The sequence below is a fragment of the Saccopteryx leptura genome, chromosome 4 (assembly GCF_036850995.1).
Source record: "Saccopteryx leptura isolate mSacLep1 chromosome 4, mSacLep1_pri_phased_curated, whole genome shotgun sequence".
NCBI classification, from domain to species: Eukaryota; Metazoa; Chordata; class Mammalia; order Chiroptera; family Emballonuridae; genus Saccopteryx; species Saccopteryx leptura.
In genome coordinates, this window is record NC_089506.1 from 186,298,535 (window position 1) to 186,315,429 (window position 16,895).

General features: G+C 44.7%; 1 protein-coding gene across 1 annotated transcript in view; it reads right to left on the bottom strand.

Moving 5' to 3' along the window:
- The window catches only part of FBN2 (fibrillin 2), a 275,158-nt gene extending 261,631 nt beyond the window's left edge, over positions 1-13,527 (bottom strand). Inside the window, exons 1-4 of the mRNA XM_066383650.1 lie at positions 13,274-13,527; positions 12,392-12,474; positions 7,907-8,005; positions 4,988-5,083 (exon numbers count right to left, since the gene is read on the bottom strand). Coding sequence (XP_066239747.1) covers positions 4,988-5,083; positions 7,907-8,005; positions 12,392-12,474; positions 13,274-13,527 — 532 coding nt within the window. The remainder of the gene's footprint in view (positions 1-4,987; positions 5,084-7,906; positions 8,006-12,391; positions 12,475-13,273) is intronic.
- Positions 13,528-16,895: the final 3,368 nt, after the last annotated feature.

The following is a 16,895-nucleotide window of genomic DNA, read 5'->3' on the forward strand; positions in this document are numbered from 1 at the left end:
AGTGCTTTCTAAGGACTGCTTTCTATATATCTGGGAAAACACATAAGCAGTTTAAATGTATTTTATGATTCCAATTTTTGCAAACAAATTTTCATAATTTTCTGGATTCACAAGCTGAAAATTGTTACATCTGCTTCTTTAGTCTCAGTATAGTAACCCTCTCTATATAAAACAACTTAGAAAGTATCTTTCTTAAACCACTTCTTGAGCTGATATGTACTAGTTATCTTACCTTTACCTGTTACTGGCTGACCAACGAATTTTGTCAATTACATATTCTGCTTTGTCAATTTTGTCAATTACCATATGTTCCATTACCCCTGAGATAAATGTTGGGCTAGGACGGTTTCATCCCACACTATATTTAGAGAACAAATTTTCAGGTATAAGCTGCTCTTCTGACCCAGTGCCTTCTGCTTTGCCCTGATTGGAAAGTGGGGTAACATCACTACTGTCTGACAAAGGGACAGCGGAACATAAAAGCACCTCCTCTAGAAAGGAAAACTACCTGTCACCCCCTGGCTTCCCCCTTCTGTGGGAGGAGCAGGGAAAGGACACGCCTCCCACAGCCCTTACTGCAGAACCTTCGGGAAAGCACGTACACTCACACACCCCAGACAGGGACAGCAGCTGGATTCAGGCTGAAGGTGGATAGTTTCAGGATGGGTTTGAACAAATACTCTGAAAAATGACTTGAGGCAACGTTCTTCCCCCTTTAATGTGAAAGTCATTATGATTTTTTGCCCCTACAGGGCAAAAAGCTGAGTTTCAAGAAGGGCAACTGTGTCTCTTCTCTGGCAACTGAACTCTGTAAAAGGTATGATCAGATCTCCTAATGCTTCTGTAGGTTTAAAGAAAGCTACAAATCTGCCTGCTTATAAATGTCATGCTCATAATAACTTGTTTCTTTTTTATGATTATAAACTGAAGTCTACTGTATAAAATTTGGAAAAACCTGAATGTATGAAAAAACAAAAGAAAAGAAATCATCCATGAAAAGTGAAACTTAGCTAGAATTGCCGTTCTCTGTTGTCCAGCTCTTTCTTGCTCTCCCCTGGCCAGCCCTAACCGAAAGAAGTTATTACATTGGCAACTCCTACTTATTGCAAGAAAACTGGCCTCAGTGCACTGTGTTCCCTTAACTACTTTAACACTCCATTTCCCTAACTTCAGTCAATCTCAGATTACCCTAACAATTTCTGCCATACTTGACGGCCACCTGCACCAGGGGCCTGCAAACTATGACCCACAGGCCAGCCCTGGCACGCTGCCCGCCTGCGCACTGCCCTGAGCTGCCGGGGCTTCACACTTTCATGTGGTTGAAAAATCAAAAGAAGAATATTTTTTGTGACAGTGGAAATGAGATGAAATTCAAATTTCCGTGTTCCTAAATAGAGTTTTGCTGAAACACAGCCAAGCTCCTTCACTTACCTGTTGTCCATAGTCACTTCTGCACTGTAATGGCTGAGTTCAGTAGTTGGTCTTGAGCACAAAGTCTAAAATATTTCCTATCTAGCTTTTATAGAAAAACGTGGGCCTAATCCTGACCTTAACAGAATGTTTTTCTTTAAATTGATTTACTATTTATTTAAAATCATTTTAAAAGAGAGCTAGGAGACGATCTTAAAAAGAACGTTAACAACCGCCCTGGCCGGTTGGCTCAGCGGTAGAGCGTCGGCCTGGCGTGCAGAGGACCCGGTTTGATTCCCGGCCAGGGCACACAGGAGAAGCGCCCATTTGCTTCTCCACCCCTCCGCCGCGCTTTCCTCTCTGTCTCTCTCTTCCCCTCCCGCAGCCAAGGCTCCATTGGAGCAAAGATGGCCCGGGCGCTGGGGATGGCTCTGTGGCCTCTGCCCCAGGCGCTAGAGTGGCTCTGGTCGCAACATGGCGACGCCCAGGATGGGCAGAGCATCGCCCCCTGGTGGGCAGAGCATCGCCCCTGGTGGGCGTGCCGGGTGGATCCCGGTCGGGCGCATGCGGGAGTCTGTCTGACTGTCTCTCCCTGTTTCCAGCTTCAGAAAAATGAAAAAAAAAAAAAAAAGAACGTTAACAACCACAAGGAGCTACCACTTCATATTGATTAGGACACCTATCTCTCTCTCTCTCTCTCTCTCTCTCTCTCTCTCTCTCTCTCACACACACACACACACACACACACACACAAAGGCTTTAATAATTATGTTAACAAATGTCACCCCAATAAAATTTAATTTAATAAAAAAGAAATAACAAGTGTTGGCGAGGACGTGGAGAAATTGAAACCCTGTGTACTGCTGGTGGGAATGTAAAATAATACAGCCACCATGGAGGACAGTATTAAAGCTCTTTAAAGAATTAAAAATAGAACTACCACATGATCCGCTTATGGGTATATACCCAACAGAACTAAAAGCAGAGACTCAAATGGATGTTTGAACACTCATGTTCACAGCAGCATTATTATTATTATTATTTTTGTATTTTTCTGAAGCTGGAAACGGGGAGAGACAGTCCGACTCCCGCATGCACCCGACTGGGATCCACCCGGCATGCCCACCAGGGGGCGATGCTCTGCCGAGACCAGAGCCACTCTAGCGCCCGGGGCAGAGGCCAAGGAGCCATCCCCAGCGCCCAGGCCATCTTTGCTCCAATGGAGCCTTGGCTGTGAGAGGGGAAGAGAGAGACAGAGAGGAAGGAGGGGGAGGGGGAGAAGCAAATGGGCGCTTCTCGTGTGTGCCCTGGCCAGGAATCGAACCCGGGTCCCCCGCACGCCAGGCCGACGCTCTACCACTGAGCCAACCAGCCAGGGCCACAGCAGCATTATTTACAAGAGCCAAAAGGTGGAAGCACCTCATGTGTCCATTAATGGACAAGTACATAAACAAACTATGGTATATACAAAAAAAAAAAAAAAAAAGGGAATATTATTCAGCCTTACAGGGAAGGAACTTCTGATACGTGGTATAGCCTAGATCAGGGGTCCCCAAACTGCGGCCTCCTGAGGCCATTTATCTGGCCCTCGCCGCACTTCCGGAAGGGGCACCTCTTTCATTGGTGGTCAGTGAGAGGAGCACTGTATGTGGAGTACTGTATGTGGCAGCGCCAGTGACAAATATGGAACCGGACATTGACCATCTCATTAGCCAAAAGCAGGCCCATAGTTCCCATTGAAATACTGGTCAGTTTGTTGATTTAAATTTACTTGTTCTTTATTTTAAATATTGTATTTGTTCCCGTTTTGTTTTTTTACTTTAAAATAAGATATGTGCAGTGTGCATAGGGATTTGTTCATAATTTTTTTTTATAGTCTGGCCCTCCAACAGTCTGAGGGACAGTGAACTGGCCCCCTGTGTAAAAAGTTTGGGGACCCCTGGCCTAGATGAACCACGAATAAAATTATGCTAAGTAAAATAAGCCAGTCACACAAAAACAAATACCATACGATTACGGCTATATGCAGTACCTAGAGTAGTCAGAGCCTTAGAGACGGAAAGCAGAATGGTGGCTGCTAGGAGCCGGAGTGAGACAGAAATGGGAGTTAGTGTTTAATGGGCACACAGTCTCAGTTCCGCAGCGTGAAAGGGGTTCTGGAGATGGATGGTGGTGACGGCTGCACAACAGAGTGGAGGTGCTGCATGCTCCTGGACTGTACACCTAACGTGGCTAAACGGAAACGTTTCTGTATTCAACACTGCACTACAATTAAAAAACATTAGCTGCAACAAAAATAAAATGAATTTAATTTAAAAGAAGCTAGATATTCTTGCACACTGAAGACTCGTTATTTTCATGTTAAAAAAAAAAGTTGATGAGCAATTCTCAGGGAGGCCTTAAAACTTAGCAACAGAACTAGATTCTGCTTCTGATGAAATGCAATAGAAGTGAAAAGGACTACCTAACCAGGCGGTGGTGCAGTGGATAGAGTATCAGACTGGGATGCGGAGGACCCAGGTTCGAGACCCCGAGGTCGCCAGCTTGAGTGCGGGATCATCTGGTTTGAGCAAAGCTCACCAGCTTGGACCCAAGGTCACTGGCTTGAGCAAGGGGTTACTCGGTCTGCTGAAGGCCCACGGTCAAGGCACATATGAGAAAGCAATCAATGAACAACTAAGGTGTCGCAACGAAAAACTAATGATTGATGCTTCTCATCTCTCTCCGTTCCTGTCTGTCTGTCCCTGTCTGTCCCTCTCTCTGACTCTCTGTCTCTGTAAAAAAACAAACAAACAAACAAAAAAAAAGTGAAAAGGACTGGCTGACAATTTCTGATTCGAGTTTTTTTAATGGCATGTCCTTACACTCATGCACACTCAAAAATATGGGTTCCCATAAGAGTCCCACAGTTTGGGAAACACTAAAGTATTCCGCAGTGTGTCACAAATCCTGGAGCTACAATCCTTACATCCTCACCAAAGTGTTATTTCTTGATTAGTACAGGATACTCTCCAGAGACTGCAGATAAGGGCATTGCTTGGGTAAAGGTCCCTCTTTCACAGTGACATCTGATTTCTAAAAACAGCCATCTCACAGCCCTGTACTATACTATGGTATTAAATAATTAAATATATTTGAGCAAAGGACAATTTATAAAATTGGCCTTCCAACGGTTAATTTTGGGATATCCTAAAAACTCATATGGAGAGGGAAAGAGAGAGAGTGAGAGAGAGATCAAAGCAAAGCAAACTTCACTATTTTTTCCAGAAAGGTAAATGTGTTTTATGGAGATAAAGAAAAGGAAAACAAGTAAATATTTGCTGATGCTATGTGTCAAATTTGACAAAGTGCTAGTGGTATTCAACAAAATCAATACTATAAAACAATTTTTTTTTCAAGTTAGAAAAAAAATATTACAGATAAAAATGAGAAATCCAGTGGTAAGGTATAATTACCACATAAAATTACCTTTCTAAAGGCTCAGAGGCTTCAGAAGACCTCAAATTACGACTTAGTATGAAATACCCACTAAATCTAATCGTTTCTAACAAACCAAGTCTGTTCTCATGTTCCTTACGTTGTCCACAGTACGTTCCGATATATCCCTTCTGGCACTGGCAATGGTCCTCTGCACAGGTCCCTCCGTTCATGCACCTAACGCTGCACTGCTGAACTGCAACGGACAGCACAAATATGAACATATCAGTGGTCAAAACTGCAGTATCTCTGAGAGTTATGAAACCATAGTAAATATCCAATTCAATATATTTTATAGGAGTAAATTATGACCCAAGCATATCTGTATTTATTTGTTAGAAGTGCACACATGAGCGTATCTGTTACGACACATGCTATTAAGTATGTGTTTAAGATATACTACACTTTCAGTGTTAAAGGAAATAAATAGAAGGGAACCATATCCTAAGATGCAGGAGACAGACAGCATCCATTCCGAATGCAGGGGCTAAGCACCTGCTACATGAGCTCAGTGCTCTGCTGTCATAACGGACTTGATACCCATTCTCATGGAGCTTGCATTCTCATAAACAGAACACGAAACACCACAATGTCATTGTAGATTGTGTTAAATTCTCTGAAGGAAACTGTGTTGTAAAGAATAGCTTGGAGCCAGACAAGACCACTCTGATGCAACATTAAACTGAGTTCTGAAGGACTAGAGGAGTCGTGCTCGAGAAGTACCGAGAAAGAATCTCACAGGGAGGGGACCCACCGAACCAGAAGGCCTTAGGATAATAAAGGGTTGTCACTGAAGAACCAAAAGAGTCACATGGTTACAAAGAGACAAGACCAAGAAGAGAAATCTTAGAGAAGCAGGCAGAAGCCAGCTAGATAATGCAAGGCCTCCTCTGCCATAGAAGGGTTTGCATTATCCCAAATGCAACTGGTAGTCTTCAAAAGGATATAAATAAGACAATGAAGTGACATGATTTATATTTTTAAAAAATTACCCCAGCTGCTTTGCAGAGAACAGATTTAACCAGGGCAAGATTAGAAGCTAGGGAGCCCATCAAGAGGTTACTGCAGGAGTCGAGGTGAGAGGTGACTATGGTTTGAACCACATGGTAGCAGCAGTGAAGGAAAGAAGATGAACTTGAAATACACTTTCCAGTAGAACTGGCAGGTCTTCTTTAAAAAAGAGCTGATGTGAGAGAAAGAGAAGCAGTTACTTAAGGACTGGATGGATGGCAGTGCCATTTGCTGAGACAAGAGACACTGGAAGAAGTAGACAGTGGTCAGCAATGAATCAAGAGTTCCATGGGACCGTGTTTCAGAGCCATTCAGATGGAGATGCTGAATAGGAAATGGAACACGTGAATAGGAGGCCCAGTGGAAGTGTCTATTCTAGTGATAATGATTATAAGTTGGCGACATCTTGGTAGTAGTTGAAGACATACATGCAAATGAGCTTATCCAATGAGGACAGAACTCTTGGGAATACCAAATATTGAATGAAAGGCTAATGAAGAAGATATAGAAAAGAGACTAAAAAATAATAATCAAGAAAAAGAAGATTGCAGGCCATTAATATGATGTAAGTGAAGGAGAAAAAAGCACTTCAAGAAGACAGTGACTCATGGTGATTGGCCGTGAGTGATGCTTTAGGGAGGTACAGCAGGATGAGTCCTGGAAAGGAAGGATAGAAAAGTTCATGATGGAAGGGGTGTGAGTTTTAGTGAAGGCTAAATAAAAATTCATAGATTCCCTACTAAATTATATACCATAAACTGAGGGTGGGTCAGGAAAATGTTTAGCTTCCCAGGTAGAAAAATTAAGCAAAATTTTTTCAGGATTAGTTTTTTTTTTCCCCCTGAGGGTATATATGAGAAAAATAAAAAATAGAATAATGAAAATATTGGCAAAGGTTTCTTCCAGACAATCAGACAATAAAGGTTCAGGACAGGAGTAAAGGAAATTTGCTGAAAAGTCTCAATGAATTTTGAGTAATAGGTTTTAAAAGGTTGTGAAAATAACATTATTTTCAAAGAAAGTGGAACTCGAGTTTTAACCAAAGGTTTATTCAGAAGACAATGACTTTTACTATATGAACCTTGAAACTTACATTCCTTTGTCAGAGGAATTTTCTATGAGAGGAATGTTAAAAGTGTAACAAATTCACACTAGGTTAAGGCAGATTTAATGATTCATTTAATTATTGAGCAATTAGATAAACAATATCAGCTTCCTCCTTGTTATGTTATCTTAAACACTGGCCTAGAAGATCAATCTTGGACCTCAAAGACCCAACACTTTTTATTTGAGTTGTGAATAACACAATCATAGTCCAAAATTACAGTCACCTCACAAAGCTGTTGGGAGTTAATATGTGTACAGCAAAATAACAATATATGTGAAGCATCTGGTCAGTACACAATAAATATTTGTTTTCTCCCCCATCCTCTTATCCTTTCGTTTTAGTTAACACAAAAAATAGGGTATGTGTTTCAGGAGTTGAGCCAAGGCAATAGAGAGAGCCTAGGGTTTGAGTCTATAGGTTTAAGCTTCAGAATACCTGAATTCAAATCTGTTACCTTGGTCAAGTTACTTAACTTATGTGTGCCTCAATCTCTTGTCCTATAAAATGGAATAACAATAGTATCTCATAGTGTTCATGTGTGGATTAAATAAACAATGTAGTCAGACACTTAAAACAGTACTTGGCACTTTAAAAACCCAGAAAGTTATAGCTATTATTCATAAAGAATTACTTCTGCACTGAACCCAGGTTCTTTCACTGCAGATATATAGCTTCCGGACCAGGAATAAAACATTTTCCTTAACAAAAATCATTACCCTATTACCCCTTAGTTGTTAGTGGCAACAACTAAGCCACCCAAGACTTTTACTCCAAAGATTAATAAAGACTTAGTTAGTGAGGAAAATAATCATGGATTTACAGCCTCAGTGAAAAGGACATTGAGAATTTATTCAAAAGCATAAGGAGGATGCAGTAAATAAGGTCACATAAGAAACTTACTTGATTTTGATCCACAGGTCGGTGATATTTGGCCACTGGAACAAGTACACATGTTAGGACGGGAACAAAATCCATCTCCACAACTATTTCTACATATTGCTGTAGAAAGCACAATAGGAAAGTAAATGAGTAATTAGGTAATAAACTATAGTTTACAACACAAGACAGCTGTAGTTAAAAACAATAAATCCAAAAAACTAAGATATAAAAGATGTGATATATAATGTTAAATTTCAGCTATGCAATGAAATTACTAATTATAGCCATGAGAACAAGTCTCACAAGTATCCTTATAAGGCGTAAACAAATGAAGGTATTTCAAGTCCATAATGCTAATTGCTGAACTCTCCTATTAATACAGGTTATCTTTGCTACTCAAGGCAGTTTATATGCAGAATTGACCACAAGAAGATGGTCTTGGTTCTAGGAAGCTGGGAGGGTTGAAGAAACCCAGGTCCTTCATACTCACAGAAAACACAGCCCACTCTGTAAGAGACCCTCACATGAGACAGGGAATGTGAAACCGGCTGACTCGAAGACTCCAGGCCCCAATGACTTGGCCAAGCCTCAGGGGTTCAATGCACATTCCTTCCCAGCTGGTATCTGACCTGCACCATCATCAATCTTTGTTCCCCTTAATAATTCCTTCTCTCCTTCTTCCAGCCTTTCTTCTCCCATATAGTCTCCACAACCTAGCTTATTCCTGCTGCTCAGAAAAATGGCTCAGACATTTTGATGGAGGGAGAGTCAAAGCCTCCTGCAGCTGTGACCCCCAAGGTATGAGGGTCATCACAGCAAAGAATGTTAGGCTCACTGGCATAGCACATACTATGGTTCCTCAAAATTGTTCGCTCAGTACATTCAAATAAAAAGCCCCTCCCATATTTAGTCAGTTCTTTTAGGAGCTGAGAGATTTAACTCTATACTTACACTTGAATTCTCTCTTTATGCACAAAAGCTATGCTTTGATGCTCCAGGACTAGATGCATGAAGACAAGATGAGGAGAGAGAGTCTAGGAACACCCTGAAACCAGCTATGAACATTCATGCCAATGTGCACATGTCTTGGGCTAGGGAGGGATCCCACAACTTTCAACGAGATCTGAGAGCCCCAATAATGATAAAAGTGTGTTCTATAGACGTGAACTAACTCAGTTAATAGGTTTCTTCTCCAAATTGCCTTTTGGAGAATATGGCCAGCATTTCCATTAATACTTCCTATAAATGAAATGTCATAGATCATGTAAAGATAGAGGACTGATTTTATTTAGGCCAGAACATGGTTCCTACCATGCAGCTGATCATTCTTAAAATGTACTAGAGTTTCTGATCACCTAAAACTTTCCAGTGAAAATTTCCAGTAATACATTAAGATATTACTCTTTTTCAAAGCTCCCTCATCCACAGCAGGTAGACATTTTCGTCTACGCCTAGGTAATATACAAAGTGTTCCTCTCCAGGTCCTAAACCCAAAGGAGGTCTGATACGCTGGTGATCCTCAGACAAATCCATGTCGTGGTCACAGCATGCGCACTACATCTGTGTCTACACCTGTCCCTCATACAATCTCACAGAAACCATGAGATCCGAAATACCACAAGGAGAGGGAAAGAAGACAGGAGTGTGGGGATTTCAGTGATGCTGGGAGCAGGTGAAAGCATGGTAAGGAGTATATGGTACACGAAAGGTCTGAGGTTGGGTTCTTATTCTGCCACTGATGCACTGCGAGCTCAGGAAGTGGGGGAAACAGTTTCTCCAGGTTTAGTTTCCTCATTGGTAAAATAAAACTAAAGGATTACACTGGAGTGTTCTCATCCCTCTGCAGGTCTCAAATGTTATGATTCTGGGCCAACCCCTTCCCACTGTTACTCCACTGATCAAAATGCCCTTCATAGCATAATTTCACAATAAATAAATTAATAAGCAAACTTTTCCATTGCTTCATGTTCTAACAAGATTTTAAAAAAACAAATGGAAAGTGAAAAAGTCAATTCCATTCTTTTGGAAACAAATATTTGGAGGCTTGGAAGTACTTCAGTGATCTTTGCAGGCCACAGTTAAGAACAATAACAACAAAACACAGAGATTAAAATCAAAATGCATTAGGTTTTCAGTAGTGTGAGAAATACTTTCCTTTTAATATCTTCTTTTCTTCATAAAGACTAGTCAAGGCCAAAAATTAAAATTCTAGAAGTTGACATTAATATTTATATGTTTCTATAGAGAATGAATGGTGATGTACAAATGTATAAGAAAATTAAACTTTGGTCCTCATTTTTTATTTGCATTTCACTTACTCTCTTTTTGTAAGCTGCCTCAGTGCTTTATTTTGGGTAATGGTGGAAAGTCAATAAATATAAAAAATAATTCATCATCATCAGAAATTTCTGGAATAAAAATTCTTGACTTTGACTTTATAGTGATGTCAAGTTGTACTTTCATATATTATCATTTTGAATGTCAAAACAATTGGATTACTGATTTAATGTATATTTGTATATTAAATATTAAAAGTTAAAATTTAGGTGAGACTATAAAGGCATTACATTCTCCCTCCCTCTATTTTGTGCACTGTTTTATGCTTTCAGTATTTGAAATATTTTCTAACTACACTAATAAATATTTTTGTAGGTATCTCTTGACACAAATGTAGCAAGTATTTCCTGGAGATATAAAGATCATTTCAAGTCCATGCTTTTTACAAATTTATGATACACTTATTTTCCAGTGTATTTCACGAGCAACTAAATATTTCACATAGTAGAAATTCAGGCTATAATATTAACTGTTACGTTATTTCCAAAACTGATCTTCTAAACAAGTAAAGTGCATAATGTTATTCAAAGACCAAAAGTATTTTAAGCATATGTATGTATGTGTATTTCTACTGTAAATATTCTGGAAGGCTCTGTTCTCTGGAATTCCCATTCCACACTGATCCAATAAAATCTGACTTTACAGATTTTCAACACGTACCATAAACCAATCCCTTCTCCTCGGCTGCTCTCCAACTCAATAATGGCAGTCACATTCATTACATTCAGTGAGTCAGACTTTCCGCAATGCCTAAGTCACTCCCAGCTAGTATGGCAGGTGTGTGGTGAGTGACGTTAGCTGTTTTAGGACTCTAGGAACCATGTAAGTTTAAAGCAGACATGGTAATGTCCTACTGGCCTGAAAGAGTAAATGCACCCTCCATAAATGCCTCACATAGATGACTTCTGGTTGGAGAGAAAAGAATGCAATATCCCTTTCTTTTTAATAAAAGCACAGGCTTATAATCAGAGTGCTTACTTAAAATATTTATGAATCATTTTACAGAACACAGTTGTTGTTTCCTATTTTGTCTCATTACTGGAGTTGTGGGATTTTTAGGGTAGAAAAAATAATTTAAAAAAACAGTCTTAAGAACACTTGAGATTTCATTCTTTTGTAAAAACTGTACTGAAAAAAAAAATTAAGCGTCTATCTCAAACCCACAAAACCAATAAATATAGAGTCAGAGATACCACTTCATCCTTATTATTCCTTGGCTAGTGTGGCTTACCCTTTTTCTCTGTTCACAGTTGCATAATTATCTATTCCCTGGAGAACATCTAGGTCAATCTAAAGTCAAGATTGGTCCTAAATGAATATTCTTGGCTGTGCTATATAAACACACAGGAGGCCAGTCACACTTCAGCAACTCACAAATTCACAGGCATGTGAAGTAAGACATCCCATAGTCCATCACTGTGAGGCTGATAACTAACGACTTTTCCAATAGAGCTGGGTATATACACTTTGGAAACTGAATACAGTAACCAAAACCTTTAAGGTCAGATATGCAGAATTGGTGAAGTTCACACTTTGAAAATCTGTACTACACTGTGAGATGTTTGGTCTGCAAATCCTAAGTCTAAATGTCTTTTTAAAAACTAAAATAAAAAGTGAAGCCATTTGGTAGAGTTCTTATTTAAAAAATTTTTTTTAACCTGGGTCAAGTGTAAATTCGTGAGAGTGCTCCTTTCATATCTATGTCCTGTGGCTGCTGAGATGAAACTAAATATAATAGAGTGGTTTTGTACAAAGGCCTAAGAAAGCTTGATCTTCCTAAGGCCAAAACCTCATGCAGAGTCAAAAGCCAGTTAATTTACATAACCACATTGTGGTCTTATCTGGACTCCTTCAGGAAAAAGTGGTTTTGAGTTATCTAGGGAATTGTTGCGCTCCCCCATCAGTTTGTATTAGTAGACACAGAAAGAGAAAACTTCCAACTATCTTTGAAACCTTTATCATTATTGCCCTTCAACGGATCTTAGAAGTGAAATCTAAGCTGACGCAAACCGGCTGCTTCTTGGCTATCATTCAAATAGGGCCACGTCTTAATTATCATGGCTATGTAGGCGCCAGATTCTAAATGCAACTGTGTATCCAAAAAAACCAAACGCGAGAGGTCGGGCCCCGAGATGCTGCCCCAAGCTGCGATCCCAGCCAAGCACTCACGGACAATGCATTGGTTTCCTCCAGGGAGCGTCTTCCATCCCGGACAGCAGTAGGAATGGAACCTGGATCCGCACACGTTGGGCCTGCAATGGACAAGTGAAGTCAAACACACGGAGCGAGGCTGCAGAAACACGTTAGCGGTTTTCATAAGCAAAACCCTAAGAGAGTAGATTTCAGGATAACAAACCAGAACTACACTTCAAATGTTTGGGGCGCAGACGTGGAAATACATGGGCTAGACATTGGAATGGGGGAGGGTCAGAAACGCCTAAACATTACCTTTCATCTGCCCTCCGTTGCTGCCTTTTTAAAGGGCGAAAAGAAGCAGGGAAACATATAATTTGCTACAATTCCAGCCTCCGGATGCAGAGAACAAAGGGAACATTCCGTTTCAAAAATCCTTGCTTTGGTCCCTCCTGATCAACTGTTACTCTGGCCCCGACGTGTCAAGGAAGATGCGTCGAAAGGTGGAACGCTTGGGTTCATGATTAGAGTGAACTGTGAGCCCCGCATACGTCCTCAAACAAAAGGCTCGGGAGCGGCGCCCCCGACGGTGGGGAGCAGGCAGACTCCACCAGCCCGGCGCGGGGCTGACTCGAGCCCTCTTTCCGCCCGACATTCGGAACCTGTTCCTGCACCGCGGGCTCCGCAGACGCTGTGCGACCTGCATCCCGGGGCCTACCACCCACCCGCCGCCCAGCTTCCCCGAGGGAGGGCTTTTCGCCGGCGGAGTCGCAGAGGAAAAGAGGGAGGCGCGCCTGAGAGTCCTCGGGGTCTCTGGTGGAGCGGGCCGCGACTCGAGCCGCCAGAATTAGGTTCCGGGAGGGGGTAGGATGGAAACCTGCCAAGCCGAGGTTCCCCGGGTGTGGACTGCCCACCTACCCTCGAAGCACGTCCTGCTGTCCTCGCCTGCGGACGCGGCTCGCTGCCGCGGCGCCCTCCTCCCGGTACTCGGGCACCGCGAACACGCCTTCGGAGCCCGCCACCGCGGGCCGGACCTGTTGCGACGGCGCCTGAGGCCGGGGCGGCTTGTGCTGCGGGGGTTGGGGCTGGCCGGCCGTTCCCTGCGCCCAGAGGGCCACGCAGCCCAGCCACACGAAGTAGGGCTGGAGACACAGCCGCCGCCGTCTCCCCATCTCAGGCGCCGAGAGCGCGCGGACCGTGGTCCGCGGAGAGAGAGCGCTCAAAGACAAAATCCGCGCGGCTCGAAAACAGTCAGGGTCTAGCAAGCCCTACGTCGGTTCCCGAGACTCTCCTGGGCTCGGGCTCCCAGCTATACCGGGAGCCCCGGGCCGAGCGCCGGCCCCTGGCTGAAGGCGGGGCGCGGACTCTAGCGCAGCGGGCGGCGAGGCGCGGTGGCGGTGCGGCCGGCAGCCCCGCGCGGTCCACGTTGCATCCCCCGGGCCACGGCACCGAGCGACTCCAGGACCGCCAGCGGGAGGGGGCGGGAAATTACAAAAGTAACCCGAGCAGCCGCGGCGTAAAGTTACAAAGAAAGCGGACCTCAAAAGGAAAAAAAGGGGGGGGGGGGGGCCTGCACGCAGCGGCTCGGAGGATTCCCGTGCGCTCCCGGCACAGATCTTGGAAAGCTGCAAAAGTCACCAGAAAGAAGCCGGCAAGCAAACAAAAGTAGCCCCTCAATAGGGGAGGATTTATTCCTGGCTCGCCCGGAGTCCCGCGGGGCAGCGATGTGCCTGCGGCGCCTGAGGAGCTGGGCTGAGGTGCGCGGGGCCGGGGCGAGCCGCCGGTGAGAGGGAGGGCGGGAGGCTGGACTCCGGGAGAGATGCGGCGGGCGAGGGCGCGGCGCGGGGGTTTTGAGGCCAGGCGGGGCGCGGGGCGGGCCGGCGGGCGGTGGCTGTCAGTGGGGGCTGGAGCGCAGCGGTCCACACGTGGGGCTCAGCCCCGACCGAGGGGCCGGCGCAGAGTGGGCGGGGACAGAGTAAGGGGGCGACTGGGTGGGGAGGAACTAGGGGAGCCAGGGCCGGGGGGAGGGGAAGAGGAAGGAAGGGGGTAGGGTGAAGGGAGGGGAGAGGACTGAGATTGGGGAGAAGGGGGGCAAGCCGGAGAGGAAGGCCAGGGCTGGAAGAGGGGTTTGGAAAGAAGGATTGGCGAGCCCGGGTGCGAGAGGAAATGAGCGGGGGATGGGGGGCGAGGTTAGGGCGAGGAGAGAAGTGGGAAAGGGGAGGGAGGGCTGGGGGGCCGGGAGGAGGGGGCCGGGGGGCCGGCTGGAGGGGGCGAGGCTGGAGTCGGCTTTGCTTCCCGTCCCCCTCAATTGGCCGCTAGCTCTGTTTTGACTGCTTGTACAAAGCGAGCAGACGACGGGGGAGGGGGCGGTTAGGGACCGGATTTGGGAAAGGAGGCGGCAGCCCCTTCCCCTCCCCCTCCGCCCTCGCGGGGAGGCGGACTGGGGACCAGGGTCTCTAAAAGTGCCTGGCTCGCAAGATCCTCAGCTGAACTAACCCGCCCGGCAGACACCACAAGTTTCAGAATGAGAGCTGGTCCTAGTGCATGGACCCGGACCCGGACCCAGACCCGGACCCAGACCCGGGGTGCGTGAATTCCCAGCCAAGCAGGAATAGAGACTCGCGCGGGAATTGGCTGCAACCTCAATCCAAGAAGGCCAGGCCTTCCCCATCGCCCTCCTACCACCACCTCCCCACCGGGAACGGCGTCAGTCTGAGGGACCCGAAGAGGGGCTGGGCGTTTCCAGATTGAAATGCGCCCTCCAACTCCAAGAGGGAGCCCGGGGGGGGGGGGGGGGGGAGCTCGCCGGAGTGCCGGCGCCGCGGTCCAGGGGAGTCAGCGCAGGGGGTGTACTCCAGGGTGACCCACCCCTGTCAGGGCTCTGCAGGGGTTTGCAGCCAGAGAGGAGTTAGAGCCCCAGTGTGTATATAGGAAAGGGAGTGAAGGAGGTGGCGGGGCGGGGAACACAGGGCGAGTAAATGGATCTTGGGGCATATTCTTGATTCCTGGCTTAGACTCCTGATTAATTATTAAACCCTAGCAATTGGTGCATCCAGGCTGGCGACTTGCCTTCTTGAACCCTTAGATTGCCGCTGCACTCACCCGCCTTGGAGGTCTTCCTTTATGCCCCAGCTTTCATGAGGTCTCCACCAAGCCTAGTAGTCTCTCAGTCCATAGCATTTCATAATTAAAAATCAACATCCTGAAAACGAGGACTGACTGACCATCCAAGCACAGTTTAGGAAATAGTACAAGAGAGCAATGTCTGGATTATTCAGGCCTAGAGAAACTTACTTCAAAGATATGTATACGAAAAAAAAAATTTTTTTTCCTGGCCTGAATTGCCCAGATGTGCTACATGGCAGCCAAAATTCTCTGAGAATTGGCATAACTCCCTGCGTTATTTTCCCAATGTAGTCTGACAAAAAGTCTTAAGGTAGTATCTCTTCTTATAACATTCTCAGAAGGCATAAGAAAAAGCAGGAGTCACATAATTTTATGTGGGACATCTATTTGTTTAAATGCAAAGAAATTAAAGACAACAAGAGAAGTATTTGTCACACAGTGTGTTTCAAACAAATGAAATTGTTTAAACTAAAAGAGTTAAATAAAGTAACTGTCCCCCTGGGTTAGTGTTTTAATCATATTCTTGAAAACATTTAATCCTGTTAAATGGGTTTTCATTTAATACTTAAATGGCTTCATGGTTCATTCCTATCACATCAAAACCAAATGCTCTAAAATTGCATATGCATTTATCTTTTGATATAGCAATTTTCCACTTTTAGAAATCTATTTAAAAGATATACAGGGGGGAAAATGAAATGATGAACACATTAGTCTGTTCACTGCAGCACTGTTAGTAATAGCAAAAGATTAGAACACAAGCTTCCCATCAGTCAGGGACTGATTGAGCCTACATATCTTAATCCATTCAATAAAATACTATATAGTTATAAAAAAGAATGAGGACCTCTGTGTACTCCCATTGAGTGATCACTAAAATATACAATTCAATGAAAAATGAAAGGTGCAGCTAGAATAGGTAAATGCATTGAGACAGAAAAAAATAAAGGTTCACAAGAGTCAGGGCAGGAGGAGAATGAAACGAAGAATAATTGTTTAGTGGGTACATGGTTTCCATTTAAAATGATGAAAAAGGCCCTGGCGGGTTGGCTCAGCGGTAGAGCATCGGCCTGGCGGTGGGGGACCCGGGTTCGATTCCCGGCCAGGGCACATAGGAGAAGCGCCCATTTGCTTCTCCACCCCCACCCCCTCCTTCCTCTCTGTCTCTCTCTTCCCCTCCCGCAGCCAAGGCTCCATTGGAGCAAAGACGGCCCGGGCGCTGGAGACGGCTCCTTGGCCTCTGCCCCAGGCGCTAGAGTGGCTCTGGTCGCGCAGAGCGACGTCCCAGAGGGGCAGAGCATCGCCCCTGGTGGGCGTGCCGGGTGGATCCCGGTCGGGCGCATGCGGGAGTCTGTCTGACTGTCTCTCCCCGTTTCCAGCTTCAGAAAAGTACAATAAATAAATAAATAAATAA